At 30.2% G+C, this 19,479-nt stretch overlaps 1 protein-coding gene across 1 annotated transcript in view; it reads right to left on the bottom strand.

Annotated features, from left to right (window-relative positions):
* Nucleotides 1-3,248: 3,248 nt before the first annotated feature.
* LOC107445542 (CKLF-like MARVEL transmembrane domain-containing protein 4) overlaps nt 3,249-19,479 on the bottom strand; it is a 46,376-nt gene continuing 30,145 nt past the window's right edge. The window contains exons 2-4 of the mRNA XM_021144308.3: nt 14,883-15,047; nt 10,961-11,095; nt 3,249-5,139 (exon numbers count right to left, since the gene is read on the bottom strand). Of these exons, the coding sequence (XP_020999967.1) occupies nt 5,008-5,139; nt 10,961-11,095; nt 14,883-15,047 (432 nt within the window). The 3' untranslated portion in view covers nt 3,249-5,007. The remainder of the gene's footprint in view (nt 5,140-10,960; nt 11,096-14,882; nt 15,048-19,479) is intronic.

Raw genomic sequence — 19,479 nt, 5'->3', positions numbered from 1 at the left:
CCAAAATTGGCAAAAGCGGCCTGTCGAAGTTTGTCGGTGCCTAAAAACAGCGTTGACGCAGAAAGATCGTTTTCTAGGTATAAAAATGTATAAAGTGATGAAAGACGAAGCATGAATGAGAATAATCTGACAATGTACAATACTTTGTACCAAAATTCTGTTCATTTAAATAAAAATATTAATGTTGCTTGAAATTCAAAGAAATATTTTTGTTGTGTATTTTTAGACTTTTTTTTATCATTTGAGCAATTTCTGTCTTTTGCATCATTTATATAATAAATTTTTACATGTTTAGAATTTGTGTAATTTTCAAAATTTCCCGCGATTTTGGAATCTTTTTTCCCGTGACAAACTTGCAGCCCTACATCACAACGTAGTATTAATTTTCACACTAAGTAGACGCTTATTTGATGCATGTGGACTGCACAACTTATTTGATGAAAAGCACTAAACTAATCCAGCAAAAGTTGGTATAGATGTTCCATGGTTTGTATGTTAGAGCTATGAGCTTCCAAAGTTATTTAAATTTTATTACTTTTCCTTGAAGAACCATTGTGTACAGTCTAAACATTGAAAATCATTGAATTTGGAACAAATCCGTGACCGGTAGAAACCTTGGTCCTGCACATTTTAATTAATAAAAAAATGAATCTTTTTAATACGATGTGAACTAATGCATTCGTAAATCATTCGTTAATTATTAAGTAATATATCTAGAAAAAAAAGTGTGACAATTTAATATTCCTGATAACACATAAATTTTTTTTTGTTATTTGGGAAGAGAAAAAAATATTGCGATCAGCAAATGATAGATAGATACAGCTTTCGTCTTTCGATGATTTTCATAGTAAAACAATGACTAGGCGATCGAAATGGGCTACAGATTGTTCAGAGTATAACTCTCTAAATATGGCAACAGTTCGCATGCTTTCACTTTTAGAGGGTGGGTAGGCATAGGAGAAGTTAGTACGTAAGCTTCCGTCTTGAATTTCAAATATATTAAAAACTAAGTTAGGAAACTATAACTCAATATTGCATTTTACAAATTTCTTAAGGAAAGCGCCGGGGAAATTTTAGAAAATATTTTTGACTTTGAAATACAGAAAATACCATAGTACATTCCCATGCAACTGAGAAAAGGAGAGAGACGGGGCAAGGGTCAAGATATGGAACCGGTCTTCTCTCCAGATGGCGTATTCGAGCGTTGTGATCGCAAATTTCACATTGTAGTGATAAATAGTTGGGGAGTGGAAGTATTTTAAAAGTAAATTTTATTTAAATCAGTTTTGGAGATATTCAATGACAATTTCTAAAAATTCGAAGTATATCTCTAAAATGCTAAGTCCCAAAACGCACACCGTTAAGAAAATCTAAAAATTCTCTATTTTGAAAGTACTAGCATATTTTTTTTATCAGTTAATAACGTCGTAGCAACGAGCAATTTTATATGGAGTACTTCGCCTACATATATTGCAGTAATTTCGTTATAAATTAATAACATCACAGTCTCGAAAAATTGGAATTTACTTATTTTGAAATTAATTTGTTCCAGAAAATTGAAAAAATATCGTTTTTTTGTTGTTTAATTTAAACACTACGACGGTTTGGAGAAATGAAAACGTGCGTGGGTCATTCTCAGACTTTTCCTTACAATAAAGACTTAAGTTTTTGAAAATGAAGAAAATGGGTTACCCTTAATAAACTAATGGAAAACACTGAAATCTCAAATTTGGCAAGAATTTTTAATTTTTTTAAATTCGAAGCCTGTTTATAGATAAGTCATGTCTGTGGAAGACATTTCTTACTAAGATCTAGCCTTATAGTTAATTACTGAAGTAATTAAATAATCTCATTAAGTAGAGCTTTAGATATAGAATGAACTGTATGTAGAATTTATCGTCATTCTAAATTTCGGCCATTTTCCAACTAGCTAGAGTGATTAGGTCACAACACTTGGTGCCTGCTGATGATGTAAGTTTCAATCGTTTCACGACGGCTGCAAACAGGAATTATCCCCATTTACAATTAATCGTCAACAGAAATTTTGACCACTTCCAGTTGAAATTTGAACACCAGCTTGAGTGCTCAAATTTCAACTGTTTTGTGCCTAATGGCCTTACTATTACATCTATTTACAAGATGCTGAAAGCAAAATTTAGCACCATTATATTACTATTGAATATTTTGACCACTGCCCGGCACAAGCAAACTGACTGACACAAAAATATAATTAAAATAAAAATTAGCAGTAGTATTACTTTATTCTCGTCGAGCTAGAGCTGCACACTGAACTATTGGTGACGGTAAGGGAGATATCCCTGAGGGTGATCCGAAGGTATGCTATCAAAATTTTGATCTTTTGCAGAGGGAATGACTCACTCGTTTTGGTAGACCGACGACGTACGTACGGTGTAGTTTTAAGAATTAATAAGTACGTTAAATCTACTAAAATGAAGAAAATAATTGCATTTTTCTTACACCTTAAGTGAAAAATATAGGGTGCATCACTTTTATATAATATTTTATCAGAACCGAAAATACCGTTTAAAATGAATTAGAGGTTATATCTTTAAAATAATTCAGTCATGAAATTTCTAGATATTTTTTCTTAGAAGAAAACATCCGACTTTAAAAACATCCTCCCAAATAATTTTTAATAATTTTCATGAAATTTCTAGATATTTTTTCTTAGAAGAAAACATCCGACTTTAAAAACATCCTCCCAAATAATTTTTAATAATTTTCATGAAATTTCTAGATATTTTTTCTTAGAAGAAAACATCCGACTTTAAAAACATCCTCCCAAATAATTTTTAATAATTTTCATGAAATTTCTAGATATTTTTTCTTAGAAGAAAACATCCGACTTTAAAAACATCCTCCCAAATAATTTTTAATAATTTTCATGAAATTTCTAGATATTTTTTCTTAGAAGAAAACATCCGACTTTAAAAACATCCTCCCAAATAATTTTTAATAATTTTCATGAAATTTCTAGATATTTTTTCTTAGAAGAAAACATCCGACTTTAAAAACATCCTCCCAAATAATTTTTAATAATTTTCATGAAATTTCTAGATATTTTTTCTTAGAAGAAAACATCCGACTTTAAAAACATCCTCCCAAATAATTTTTAATAATTTTCATGAAATTTCCCTTTTTTCTTAGAAGAATGTATGTTTAAAAACACCTTTCCAAATAATTTTTTGGAATAATAATAATAAATAAAATAAAAACACACACACACAGAGGTTATAAAAATTTCATTTTCTAACAATTCGTACAATATTTCAATGTAATATATTTGTATAAATTGGATGAATCCTTTTACAACATTTTGATATAAAAAATCATTCAGAGAAAGTAATCATTTACTTTTAACATAAAACATTTATAAAACATAACGTCATATGTAAAAGTGAAAAGTAAAATTTCTTTCTGGTTTTGTAGATTGAATTTTCACATAATGGAAAAAAAAAGAACGTTTGGGGGTGATATTAATTCAGAATATTTAAATCATGTAGAAACCTATATTCTTTATTATTCACTAAATGTTTTTTTTTTAGCTGGGAAAAATAATTAGTGCAGATTTCAATAGTAATCAAATTTTAAAACAATAGTTTTCAACGTTGGGTTGTGGGCTTGTTTATAATTTATGAATAAAATTTTCATTCGAAAATTTTATTTTAAAAAAATGCTCTGAAAAAGAACAAAAAACAAAAATAAAAATTATTGCGGGAGTATGTTGCCTTAAGAATCATTAATTAAAAAACATAAAATAATTTTTAATGGTGTATTTATCTTGGATATAAAGCGTTTTAGAAATTCTGTTAGTTTAAACAAGCTTCGCGATAAAAACAGAGTAAAAAAAATCAGTCTTCGTGTATAATATCAGACCATATATAATATCAGTAAATATTTGCGATGTTGGAAAAACTTTCCTCAGGGCATTTATTTCGCAAGATATTGAAAAATGTATAATGAAGAAAGCATATTATTTTTAGACTTTAATATAAAGTTGCATTAAATAAGAATTTATGTTGATTTTAGTATTTAGTAAATTTGATAAACAGTTGAATTTCTACGTGTTAAATATAAAGGCACAGGGGCATTTTTTACAGATTTTTCAAAAAGTATTAATTTTTAAATCAGTCATTTAAATATATATTGTTGCTAAATTACAAAATATGAATTTTAAAATGGAAACAGACATGCTTATAATTTATGATAGTGTTTTTAAGATAATTTAAGAGCATCGCAATAAAAAAGAACATTAATTTTTCTGAATTCTGTAAAAATATTAATTTCTTTAAAAAGTCCAAAATGTCAAAGTTATGAATAAAGATACTGACTTTAGAATTTATAGATAAACTTTCTTTAAAGTTTTGAATTCTTTTTAGTTTTCATTTAAATTCTTAGTTTGCTGAATAATTATAATTCAACAAAAAGTTTTCAACTTCGAAGAAAAATACTCTCAAAATTAATGCTCTCTTTTTCAGCAATTATATATTTTCAGAAGGCTTACAATGTTCGTAATAATTTTTCCTGATTGTAGAAAAAAATAGTTTCAAGATGATTATACAATTTTCTTTATTAAACTTTTCTTGAAGGAAGTGAGCAGTTTTAAAATTTCCTAATTGCAATACAATTTCACGATAATACACTTGACATTTTTGCACAAGAAAATTTATTATAAAATTAATCACCATGATTAGCTGTATATTGTGAACTATAAAGGATAATAAGATGAATTCATTTTTTTGTTGAGTCTAATATGATGAAATGAATCGTTTGCTTTTTCACACAATGACCCTTCACGATTTAAATGCCAACAATTTTTACATCTTCTAAAGATCATATCCCCAAACCACAGAGACTTGCCAATCTCGTCACAACTATCAATAATTCAAGCAGGAAAACAAAATAGGTATTTGCAAACGCCTCTTTTTACAAAATTTTTTGCATCTCCAATAAGCTTACAGTCAAGCTTTCAACTCATTAAGACCATCAATGATTATTTGAAGTAGCTGTTGGTGGCGCCACTGCAGTAGATGTTGCTGGTGTTCTTGACTGCTTCCATTCCATGAATAAGAAAAATGTACCAGCTCCATATGCAGCAAAATTGAAAATTCCAAAGCACTGAGATAAAAAAAAAATCATTATTAATTATCAAAGTGGGATTAATTAGTGATTATGAGATTGTAAAATTTTTTTCTACTTAGAGTGAATTGAGATTTGAATTAAGAAGAATAATTTTTGACCAACTTTAAAAGCATGTTTTAGATTTTTCCCTCCCCATTAACGCCCCTTTGTCAGCTGAGTTCGGTTAGTGGTGAAAAGTCACGAGTCGGGTTTTGGCGGTGGTGCAAAGAGGGGTTAATGGGGAAGTTTTCATCAGCTGATTTTTATAAAGTATTGACTAGTAACTATTGACTTAAATTATAATTATTGACTAAAGGGTTTTTTGTAAAAATTGTTTAAAATCGAATTTATAAAATTAAGAATCAATTATGAAAGTTTTAACTTTGACACCATTTTAAATAGTTAAATTAGCATCATTAGAATATTGATGGTTATGAATATAGATAAAATGTCCACTTCGCGTACAGGGACTCAATAATCTACCTCAGCAAAAGCACAAGTACAATATAGATAAAATCTCTGCATAGATGAGGGAAAGATAGTTTATTTTCATATAAATTTTATCACTTTTCTAATTTATTACTATTATTGGCATTTCTTATAACATCCGGATCCAAATAGAAAGCAAGACCTGATTTATTGTAAGGTCAGAGAGGCCCAGGCCTAGGGCCCCCTCATTTCGAGGTTTAATTAAAATTAAAAAAAGGGGTGGCGCAAGTGCTTATTTGTAAGGATTCTTGCTCAAGCAAGAAAGTACTGTTCTACCTATTGCTATATGTTTCACGACAAAAATATTTACATTTGGATCGGAAGTTTTCTTTTTAAAGTCACTACCCTTTCAACGTTGAAGTGACACGTAACGGAAACAGGGCTGCCAACTTCTATGCTTTTAGCAAAATATTTTATAAAGGCGTAGAGAATTAAAAACTGAAGCTTTCTGAATTTTTAGTAATTTGGCCAATATTTTAAAAACCTCACCACGAGATAGCTGAAACAAACTGGCGTTTCTTATGAACTTTTGAATAATTTGCATGTATTGTTGCGGAAAGTAACTTCAAACCAAGTTTACAAAAGTAAGAATTATACATTAAAACATAAATTTAGCTACCACTAGAAGGAATTTCTTCATAAAGCGTAGAAAGTTGGCAGTCCAACAGAAAGAAATATTATAAAAGCCACTACATAGACTGCTAACCTTAAAGTTCCATCACAAATATAAAAGAAACANAGCTCCTTCGGGCACTTTAAAATCGCTGAGCGTGCAATAACTTCCTCTTTTGGACCAGCAATGGAAGTGTCCATATTCATCTTCAAAAATTTCACCGGGCTTAGCTTAACTGCTGCAAAGTGGCATATGACATAAGCTTTTGAATTATTTAGAAGTAGTGGTGAGTAAAAACCCTATAAATCAAATTTACAAAATAAGAAATCGTACATTAAAAGACTATCACTTGAAATTATTTATCTGCTGTCTGCAGCACGTTGGCATCTCTGCATTTATACGATTGAGGAATTAATGGGTTAGATTGATACATTTAATGAACTTGTTTTTATTTAATAATACACATGCTATTTGATATAGCACAAATTTAACATAACAGACACAAAATTTTCTATAACCAGGTGCGCTAATGTTACATATTTGTGGAACATAACTTTTTTTCAAACTGTTACAGACTGGTAACTCAAATCTTTCATTCTTAGCTCTTACAATTGCAGAAGCTGAATATCCCTATCAACCAGAATATTTTAATTACATAAAATTATATACTTTTTGATTATCTAGTTAATTATCACATAATTGCTAAGTTTATGCCAACTTGCTCCGCATAGCAAATATACATTTCAGAGATGCCAACTGCTCCGGACACGTCAAAATAATTAAAGAAACGGTAAGAAAATAAACTGTAAATTTTGCAAATATTTGACTATTTCTACTTGCTTTTTAAAAGGCATATCATAAAAGAAGTATCATAAAGTGGTGAATGATATAAGCCTAGGAATTATTTAGAAATAGTGGCGGATAAAAATCTACTAAATTGAATTTATTAAACCAAGAATCACAATTGATAAACTACCACTTTAAAATATATATTTGCTGTCCGGAGCAAGTTGGCATCTCTGACATTTTAAAGTGGCAGTTTATCAATTGTGATTCTTGGTTTAATAAATTTAATTTAGTGGATTTTTATCCACCATTATTTCTAAACAATTCGTAGGCTTATATAATTCACCACATTATGGTAGTTATGCCATGCTGTAGCTATTAAAAAGCAAGCATTAATAGTAAAATATTTGCAAACTTTAGTTTGTAGTTTATTTATCGTTTTATTAATTATTTTGGTGTATCCGGAGCAGTTGGCATCTCTGTTTTAATTGAGTGAATAACATTTTTTCGCACATATATATGAACTTGCTAACCCATTTTTTAAAAGACACTTTTTCCGTTTCTTCAAAATAAGAATTTGGCAAATACGGATAAAATGCTTCCATACTAAATTTTATCAAAATTAAATTTATTTTCCTCAGCAAGTAGTATGAAATTTATTATCTTGCGTGTTTTTCTTTATTTTATGAAGATTTTAGAATAATTTTTAACTTTTGATTTACTATAATTATTTCTCAGTAACAATTACCGGTATTTTTTTACTGCTTTTTACAATGCTGTTGTCGCATGCCAATAGTTGCAAAGGGAGTGAGGTTCTTGTTTTCCAGAGGCCCATCTATGGTCAAGAATTCGACTTCTGCCACACACATACTTCACAACTCGTTTATAGGGTGGACCCATTAATACATCCCCAGATCACAATGGAGACTTTGTGACTCTACAGATTGAACGTGCACCAGTCATCATTTACAGCACGGGGTGTCTTTGGCCCGTGGGGATCGAACTCACGATCTCTTGAACGTTGGCTCAATGCCCCTCTAATGAAGTATCTCAGACCGCTTTTTGAAATGCACATACTACGAGTAATTGAACTAGCAAAATGTACAAAATTTTTTTTGCCGTATTTACATTTTATAATAATGTGGAAGTGCATTCATTGAAAAAGCAGTAAACATTTGTGATTAAATTAATTAGATTTAATTACTTTTGTCACCCATTGGGCTTAAAAATTTGACTTATCCATTATTATGCGCGTTTAAATGGTTAACGAGCTCGTTGAACGCAATTAAACCTTCACTTTACTTCTGAAAAAAGGTGGGAACCTGAGCCAACGATGCCCTCTTTATAATCGGTATGTCTTTAACGGCCAGCCCGGTTGTTAAATTGTATAATGAATTAAATTTCAAATTTAACCTCTTATAAAACTTAAATTTTTGTTTATAAACTTGTAACTAAACTTTTTTTAATTTCATAATAAATTTTAAATTTTCAAGTTAAACTTTTTAATTTTTAATTTTCTTAATTCTTTAAAAAAAGATTTGCTATTTCACATCGTCTAATGCAGTGTGTCCCACTGAAATAAAGTCACCTTGAGTTTGTGCCATAACGGGATACAGAAGAAACTAATGAGATCGGAACATGTACATTAAGAAAGTCTATGTTGGACATAAACAGATTTTAAAGCAATAACTCACTTCCTGTCCCATATGGGACAGGAAAAAAAGCGTCCAACCGAAATAAAGTCGTTTCTGTTAATACCTAATATATCAGTTATATTTATATATGATTTTAAATCTTCAATGTTGCACACCATATACCAATCTCTGAAGGGTAGTAGCAACAATATTATTCTAGGTTTCGATAATAGCAGTCTTCAATTCCGCCTGTCCATGGGGATATACAGAACCAATGAGGATACTCAACACTTCCTACAAGAGCGAATGCATTTGCAGGAAAATCTTTCACTTTTGTAGTCCGAAGGTACGAACATAAACTGCGCAGTGGAGTTAAAGTAAGCAAGATGTAACAGCGTTCGGATGTCTGTGCTGCGAAGTGGGGGGAAAATAAGAACGAAGTCACTAAGTAAGGGCAACTAAGGACAGATCTTCTTGTTTATGGTAAACCATGTGAAAATATTCTCTCTTCTATGAGATGTTGGGATATCCACCCACATATTCTTGGGGATTCAGAACAGAACAGCCATTGTATGAAATACACCATACTGTCCAAAAATCATACGTGTATAAGTTTGTAACTTGAATCGAATCATTGCTTTTTCGTATTTCTAACTCTAATTAAACTTCCAGAGATGCCAACTGCTCCGGACTCGCCGAATTAATTATAAAATTTTTAAATAACTACAAAATAAATTTTGCAAATATTTGACTATTTTTGCTTATTTATTAAAAGGTAAGCGGTGAATTATATAAGCCTACGAATTATTTAGAAATAGTGGTAGATAAAAATCTACTAAATTGAATTTATTAAACCAAGAATCACAATTGATAAACTACCACTTTAAAAAATATATTTGGTGTCCGGAGCAAATTGGCATCTCTTAACTTCTAATAGTAAAAGCCGTAAAGAACAATAGAAAAGAAATAATTATTTATCACAGGCGTATTTTTTTTTTAAATACTGCATCTTGGTTTACTATACTTAATTTATTTTTACTAACTTTGTTATGGTTCATCTTTTTTTATTCTCTCATCTATTCTTTGGCTTTTATACATTTAATTACCAGTTTGTATTAAAATAAGCGACTTAAGTATTGTGTCTCTAAATATTGAAACTTATAAGTGCATATATGTGAAATTTTATGAATCGTTAGTTTCAAATGTAGGTTTCAAATAGTATTGAAATGTATATAAATTTAATATCTCTGCTCTGCTTTCAGTTTCCGCTGCTACTTTCGCAGTTCCTTTCGCTCTTTAAATACTTGTATATTTTAGTATTACTTTGCATGTTTGAACCAAGGCAACCCAGACTTATTAAAAGTGTTGATGCATGTACAACGGCTGTTTCCTATGGTTGAAAATAACTTAATAAATCTTTGCAATCGCGGATATTTATTACTTACAAAAATCAGCTAGAAATTAAATGATTTTTCACCCAGTTTTTTCTCCCTCAGAACAAACAACAGCCCTACGGATTTACGTTTACAGAAATAATAAATTTCTTTTTTCGACTGTAAGAGTTGAAATAAAATTCTACTACAACAGTTAACTCAGTTAGTTTCTGACCCAGAATCAAGAAATATACGAGAAATAATCACTTCGCATACGATCCAAATGAATATTTATAAGTGTAAAAAAAAAAAAATTAAAAAAAAAAAAGAATGATTAATNAAAAAAAAAAAAAAAATAGAGAAACTTACATCTATGTTCGTCATCAATAGCCAAATTTTGAGGGCTTCAGTTTTTTGAATAAATATTTGTAACTGCAGTTTTTGAAAAAGTAAATATCGCAACATAGTTTTATAAAATTTCTATGTTTATAAGTTTGGTATTGAATTAATTTAAAATAATGCCTTATTTAGCTTTTATGCTCTAATTTAAACCAGAAATCCTAATATGTTGATCAAAATCTTATTTGTAAAAGAAGTTAGTATTTTAATTTTGAGGAGAAACTGTGATTCTCGTCTGCTCATTTCAGAGTCATGAATTCATCAATTTTTACTTCAAAAACTGTTTTTATCTTTTTAATTCATAACTGGAACCTCAACTGATTTAATCGTTTAATTTAATGACTTTGATAATTTGTTTACTCAACTCGAATTTTGATTTAACTATACATGCAGAATTTTAATAACGAATTTGATATTTTATCAAAAGAAACTGATCATTTTAACTTGTTAATTAAATAAGCTTAAAGTAAGAATTATGAGAGCTAATGAAACTTATATATGAAGAGAATATTTAATATACAGACCCCAGCAGCTATGTAAGATGAATAGTATCCATGATGTGTAAGTGCATAATGATAATCTCTTCTATTCGTGGCACCCAGCTGAGCCACAGACACAATGAAATACAGCACGGTTCCAACACCAGTGGCACACAGCTCCTGAAATCGCGTAATATAATGCATGAGTTTTATTGATGGAATTAATAAATAAAATATATATTGCAAAAACAACGTAAGAAAGATACAAATTGTACAGTACAATATTTACAACGCAATTTTTCTCTCCCAGATATAGGGGACTCTCGCAGCGACTAATGTGCGTACCATCATTATGCCTCCAATTTGCACTTTAAATACGTAATGACGTATATTTTTCGAGCTGCTATTAACCAAGAGAGAGCTGCAGGTTGGTGGGTGTGTAATTTTTATCCCCCTGGTCTTGATCTTTTATCAAAGCAATCTTATCATTTTTACTTGTTAATTAAATAAGTTAAAAGTAAGAATTATGAGAGCTTATACCAATGAAGTATGAATGTTTCCACTTTAAAATACTATTGCAATGGTTCTAACCCTTTCGAAGGCCGTGGGAAGTATATTTACCTCTACTTTTTTACCACTTTTAATTTAGGTTTCCATTTATTATTAACTTCAGTTTTCTAGAAGTGAGTTTGAATAAAATTGGTAACGATTTGTTAGTTTTTAAAAAACGTATAAAAGTTATAAAATACATAATTCCTTTTTTTGAAGTTTGCAGCATTTGTAAAATTTATTTTATAAATAAAGAAAAATAAAAGTCAATAAGTTCTTAACAGATCGTGTTAAATATATTTATCACCAAAAAATGGCATTTTTATAAACTAAATGAGTTTTTCTTTTCTTACATCAAATAAAAATTCTTAAAACATTTTCAATTCCAAAAATATATTAATTTACCTTTACCGGAAATAAATGGCTCATTAAAGGCTTAAAGGATCTGCCAAGCACGGAAAGCCATAGTGCGGTTATTAGCCTTCCTATTTGATTTTATCCTATTATTATTTCCAATTCGCTTTTATATATATATATATATATATCCTTATTAAGCTAGNACCTGGAAATGGTTGCCAGCAGGGGTGTACATGTAGATTTATTAAATACACCTTGTGCGCCATCTAAGAACCAAATCTAAAACCCTACACTCGAAATTTTTGCTCTGTTACAATCGTACCCTGTTACAATTGACCCCACTCTCCCCTATATATTGTAAAAACAAACAAAGTAAGAAAGAAACAAATTGTACAATACAATATGTATGACGCAATTTCCTTTTCCCTCGTAGCGACTAATGTATGCACCATCATTATGCCTCCATCATTATGCATCATTATGCTTAAATACGCAAGGACATATATTTTTTAAGTTGCTATTAATCAAAAGAGAGTTACAGGTTGGTGGGTGTACAATTTTGTATCCTCTTTGTCTTGATCTTGTATCAAAGCAATCTTATCATTTTTTCTTGTTAAATAAATAATTTAAAAATAATCATTATGCCTCCAATTTGCACTTTAAATACGTAAGGACATATCTTTTTTAAGTTGCTATTAATCAAAAGGGATTTGCGGACACAAGGGGCTTCCCTTGTGTTCGCAAATTGCTTGGTCGTCCGTGCTGGGAGGGTTGCTGCGCAACCACGGGACATCATTTTGGCTTATGGGCCAATTGGTCTGGGTCGCGACACTCGATTCCTTAACCAAATCAAAAGAGAGTTACAGGTTGGTGGGTGTACAATTTTGCATCCTCTTGGTCTTGATCTTTTATCAAAGCTATCTTATCATTTTTACTTGTTAATTAAATAAGTTAAAAGTATGAATTATGAGAGCTTATACCAATGAGGCACGAATGTTTTCACTTTAAAATACTATTGCAATGGTTTTAAGGGATCTGCCAAGCACGGAGAGCCATTGTGCGGTTATTAACCTTCCTATATGATTTTATCCTATTATTTCCTATTTACTTTTATATATATATATATATATATATATATATTAGAAAAGTAAAAATTGGTGACAAGATGTATTATTTTTTCATCATTCTGGATTTCGATTTGAAAATACTATACTATTTTAGGGAACCGAAAAACTGCGAGTTCGAGCAAGATTTCTTTCTCCCCTCCCCCCCATTTGTACTACAACGTTATTGTCATATATGAAAACATTGCCGAAGACATCAGAAGCAATGCGGAACTGTAATTTTGTGCTAATCATTAAGATTGTGAATTCAGATACCAAAGATACCGAAGACAACTTGTAATAAATATGTTATCAAAAATAAACTAAATTGAATCGGGAAATTTTGACTCATAAGCAATGATTTTGGTTAGGCTAGAATTCTATTTCATAACTAGTAACAGGCAAATAGAACTGAAATAAATTATTTTTTCGTTTTCACAGTGAAAAAAAATAAGACATTTTAATCTGTTTTAGAATAAGTTGAAAATGTTTAGTTCATAAATTTCGAGTTTAACTACTTATCTTACAAGCTTTAAAGTCACATATAACGTTATCTCAGATTAACAGTTTGGTTCAAGTTCCTCAGATGGCCGATAAGTAGATGTGCATTAGAATCGGTTAATCTCATGATCGATTATGAACTAATAGCTTTATACGAATGGATTAATCTGGGAGGGGGGTCAACCATAAAAGCATTTAAAACTCGTTACCTAAGATTTAACCTTAACACTCAATTTTGATAGGTTGCGTCAAGAGCCATGAATTATTTTTTTCTTCATATCGTAAAGAGTGCTATAGCTTAAACCAATTTTTACTTTTCATTTTATTATTATTTCATCTTGCAATCATGTAATTATTCAAATAAATTGGAAATTTTAAGAGAAATACAAAAAATGTGTGTCAATAAATTAAATTTTTTTATGAACAGAAGAAGAAAAACTTCTTTAAAATAAGTTACAACACGGTGTAAACCGTACGTTTAAACCTTTACTATTGAACTATTAGAAATCTTAATGAACAATACTTAATTTGCGTTCGTGTTTTCTAATTTTAATAGTCGAGTAAAAATTCCATGCCAATGGAAACTTAATTCACTGAATATTTACGTGTAGTTTACATTTAGCTTAAAATTCTAAATATCATGCTGGTGTGTCATAGGAAGGTCTGCGTCACGGAAAATCTTATAAGCTATGCTGGTGTACTTAGCAAGACTGCTAACAACTACGCTGTTTCAAAGAGTGGTAAACAATTGAAAACTAAAGCTTTCAGAATTAATGGTAATTTTGCCAACATTTTAAAAGCCTCACCACGAGTGAGGTTTGTTTGGTTTATTGGAATTACATATGTTTTCAGGTTTGTGTGCTCAATTTAGGCTTATAAATCTTTGTCAAATAAAAGAACAGATAGCAAAATACAGAGAAAGACAGCACGAAGATACATCCAGGATAAGAGCGGGATTCGAGCCCGCTAAAATTTCCAAGGAAAATTTGCTGCTCCGAAAAAGTTAAAAAATGTTTAAATATGGTATATATTTTTCCTTTTTTTTTCTTGCAAAAATGATTTACTACTTATTGAGCACATAATACAACATAATGTGAACATAATGTCATATTTGATGAACATAATGAATTACACTATGTACATTGTGCAGCATAATGTGAATATAATGCAAAATAATTTGAGCATATGTCAACCTAATTCAATATGTTTTGAAATTTGCAATCATCAAACAGGGATTTTGTAAAGGAACCTTTTCATTGGGAAAAAGTAGATGACACAAAACAAAAGAGTGATAATAAAATAAATGGCAACGATGAAATAGATAGTATTATGCGAACATGATGTTACATAATGTGAACATAATGCAACATGATGTGTACATTATGCAGCATAATGCTAAATATGATGAGCATATTACTACCTGATGTCAACCTAAATCAGCATCTTTTGAAACTTACAATTAACAACCAGGGTATTTTGGGAAGGAGCCTCTTTATCGTGAAGAAGTAGATAACACAAAACACAAGTGTGATGATGAAATAGATGGCAACGACGAACATGAAGAAGTTGGTGTAAGTGGTGACGACCGGTGATCCACATCCCATGCATATGATGGCAAACAGCTAAAAAAGAAACACACACAAAATCAACACATAAATTAAATATAAACATCGTTTCTTATACAACTAAGTATATGTAAACTACTAAAAAACTTAGTAGTCCTCAGTTGGTTATTTATTTTTAGAACAATTTTGTTATAAATCTAAAAGCGCCGATACAATCCATGAAAGCAAATAGTTTAATTTTTATGGATAACTCATTCATAAACTTATTTACATACTTATTTCTTATCATTAGGACTATCAGTTAGTTCTGCCTGCGAAAACATTGCAGAAACAAATACACGCCTTCGTTTACAATAATGCAAAAGGTACTTTATTAAAAGAAAGTTATAGAATTTTTATACTTTAATTCAGTGCTAATGTTCTAGCTTAAAGTATCCGGATCCGTATTCTAGCGAAAGTATCCGGAAGAACTAAGTGGTTCTGATCTATACATTTAAGAGTAAATGCTCTACCACTTTTTATATAAATATTTTCTAAAAATTGTATAACATTTGTTGATCGAATATTCCGAGCAACTTGAACTAACAAACATATACAAACGAAAAGAAAATGTTTGTTATCGATTCATTTTTTAATCAATTTCAGGTACAACTGGAAATTTTATAGAATGTGGTTTTATTTAAGTGAAATTTACTTAAATTACAGTCATTAAGACAAAAAAAAAGTTTTGAGCATGAAAAATAATATTTATTTAAGAAATAAAATGGTACGTATAAGCACAATTGGACTTATCAATGCACGAACCATTTAGTTAAACACTAGTTTTTTTTTTATAAAATTTATTTTATCTATAGAACTTGCTACTTAACATTCTTGAGGGAGAGTTTAGCATCAACAACTCAACTCACAAAAGATACACCTTACAGCAAGGGGGATAAAAGCGAGTAGCAGAGATCCCCCCCACATCATCATCAACTGTCAACATTCTTGAGCTACTTTTTCATCTTAAAAACATTAAATGAATCTCAATTAAAATAATTATACATTTTTAAAAAGTCGAATTTGGAAATAACCGTTTCAAGTCAAGGAACTAGAGTAGTTTAAAAAGTTCGCAGCAGAAAGTATTAACTCTAAATGAATAATATTTTATCGACGTCTTCAGAGCTCTTGATAACAGCAGAAAAATTAAATTAGTGAAAGTACACTTAGCATAGACGAGAATGTACTACCACTTTTTTTTCTTATGGTTAATTTCCAAATCTAGATACTAAATGTTTCTAAAATCAATGGCGCGACAGCACACAGAGTGCCAAGGCCTACAGTGTCCATCTCAATTTCTTTGACCTTGGGTTCCGGGGTGCAGGAGCAGGTGTTGGATGGTCAGCCGAACGCGGAACCCCCAAGCATGCTTGGTACTCATTTTATCGTCCCACTTTTTATCGTCCATTTTATCGTCCCACTTACTCATTTTATCGTAACCCTTTTGAAGGCCGTGGTAAGTATACTTACCACCACGTTTTACCACTTTTAATTTAGGCTTCCATTTTCAGCTTTCTTGAAGTGAGTTTGAATAAAATATGTAACCACTTGTCACTTTTAAAAAACGTATAAAAGTTATAAAATACATAATTCCTTTTGAAGTTTGTAGCATTTAAGGAATTTATTTAATAAATAAAGAAAAATAAAAGTCAGTAAGTTCCTAATAGGTCATGTTAAACATATTTACCACCAAAAAAATGGCATTTTTATGAACTAAGTGAGTTTTTTTTTATATCAATTACTGTTCTTAAAACAATTTCAATTCCAAAAATACTTTAATTTACCTTTGTTAGAAATAAAGGGCCCGCTAAAGGGTTAATGCTTGAAAGGCAGAGTCTTTTTTTCAAAAAAATAAAAAAAAGTGGTGACCCGACTGTTTTATTTTCACATTACCTCCAACATATGAGGCTGTACGAATTAACAGACTACGACTGGAATATAATTATCCGCTGTCCAGAGCAAGATGGCATCTCTGCATTACATTGGCTACCAATATGTTTAAATTCTTTCTGAAAGAATTTTTAAAATTAAAGTGATAGCTGAAACGAAACTTTAAAAACTGCGCTAAATATACTATCACTTCTTTTACCTCTTCAGTATTTCCCAGTTTATGCTATAAGATTAAATGGGTTAAAATATTTAAAAAGAGTAAGAAAAAAAAAATAAAACACCTAAAAATATATTCTATTTAAAATTTCCTTCTGTTAAAAATTGCTTATCTGATTAACTAGTTTAAGTGCGTTGTTTTGATATATTGGACAATTAATAGAGCTCTGTTTCTAACATCGTTTGCTAATTTTAAAATTTTCATAACTATTTTAAGCTAAGTTTTACGAAATGAAGAGTTTTTTTCTTATAAATATAATTAAGGTCAGTTTCGTTCTCTTTTACTTTATTCTTAACAGATCTTTTTATGTCCAGGGAAGAAATATTTAGTCCTGATTTTTTTTCTCCCTTTTCTCTATAATGTAACATCTCAAGCATAACCGTTGTTATCTAAGGAACAATTCAACATCAAAAGCATTTTATTGAAACTTGTAACCTTGACTCTAAACTCAGTCTTAAAATCAATTGTTTTGTTGTATAGTAATTCTTGTGGTCTTTTCTATACGCTTCTATCTCAACTTCCAGACAACGGTGAATGAAAGAATACGTGTCCTTGTAGAAGTAAAAACATTGCGAACAAAGTTTTTTTTTACTATTTAGAAAGTAAAGAGAAATTTGTTACTATCATAAATTCCTCGGACGGTTAAGTGTTGATTCTTCAGGATATGTTTCCACATTTTACCTCGCTCTTACATTTTTTTTCTTCTTCATAATTTGATTATTTGTTTTTTGACAAAAAAATAAAAATCTTTATTATTGATGTACCATTGTTAAGCTTATTTTTAAGAATTGAAAATTAATTTTCATAGCTTTATACATTTGTACTCGTTATGCAGTTCTAGCAAATAAATATTATAGATCCAGGAATCTGGAAATATATCAAAATGTTTCCATCAACAATTCTATTCAATGTTTTTTCTTCCTTTCATTGAAATAGTTTCATACATATGGCGAAATACTGAAAGGGGATTTAAGACATTTTTCTGGGGCAGTCTAACTCTTTGCGGGGCAGAAAACTTTATTTAACACGGTGAATAACACGCTAATTTTACATGGCTTGCCCGTCTGGCCAAACGGTAAATAACTACAAATTAAACTTGCAAATATTACACAGAATTTGCTAGTTTTTAAAAGGTTTAGCACGACACATCTTATAAAAGTGGTGAATTTTATAAGCTTACGAATTGTTTAGTGGTGGATTAGTGGAGAAACAGTGATGGATAAAAATCTACTTAATTGAATTTATTAAACCAAGAATCACAATTAATAAACTACCAATTGAAAATATTCATTCGCTGTCCGGAGCAAGTTGGCGTCTCTGTGTATATAAACAAAACTACTTTTGTGTGTTCTATATTGCATTAATTTCTTCAAACCATTTTAGTAACGCTAATAATATATAAAAAAATTAAAAGCATTAAAAATTTACTCGAANATATTTCTTTGCTGTCCGGAGCAAGTTGGCATCTCTGTGTATATAAACAAAACTACTTTTGTGTGTTCTATATTGCATTAATTTCTTCAAACCATTTTAGTAACGCTAATAATATATAAAAAAATTAAAAGCATTAAAAATTGACTCGAATTATGTGTTTCTAATAATCTTGGCTTCGCCGGACACCGGTGACCCCCGTGGAGCTACGAACAAACTCAGTGCCGTTCACCGGTGACCCCCATGACATTCAACGTGTTAAAAAAATATAATGAAGTATGTCTAAGAAAATAGTAGTCAATTTTAGTGGTTTATATTATTGTGAAAAATAAGAGGTATATTTTTTTGCCCAATTTTCCTGAAAAAGTTAAGTGAAAAAGTACTTAAATAACTACAAATAGAAGATAGTAATTTGCATGATTCTTTTGTACCATCTCCTTTACTCAAAGACTACAAACCATGACAGTAAAATATCCAAAAAATTTTGTTTCGTAACTGATAAATATAGGTACTCATTTGAACAAGTTGCACCAGAAGTATTTGCAAGTCAATTATTCTTCACCTACGTAGTGGTATCTAGAAGGAATTTTTCTAGGTAATAAAACTATTGGGGGTACTTTAAAAGTTGTATATATATTCTTTCAGCAACACTTTTGAGCATAAAGAGTTCAAAAACCTCTACACATCAGCAGACATGAGTTGAATTTTTAATGAACTCGCAAAAATTATTCTTTTTCTTCATCTAGAGTGATCCGGTGAGTAAGTATCAATTAAATCGGTTGAAGTTCTCTGGGCGAAAACAGTAGGATGGTGATCTTATTTTCTTAGAACACCATTGCGATAAGATTATCATATCTAGCCTTTATACAATACATCGTTTAGATAAAAGCATGAAGTTCAAAAATGATGATT

Source organism: Parasteatoda tepidariorum, chromosome 6 (assembly GCF_043381705.1).
Source record: "Parasteatoda tepidariorum isolate YZ-2023 chromosome 6, CAS_Ptep_4.0, whole genome shotgun sequence".
Taxonomy (NCBI): domain Eukaryota; kingdom Metazoa; phylum Arthropoda; class Arachnida; order Araneae; family Theridiidae; genus Parasteatoda; species Parasteatoda tepidariorum.
Note: the sequence above shows the minus strand (reverse complement) of the source record. Positions and strands in the feature narration are given on the sequence as shown.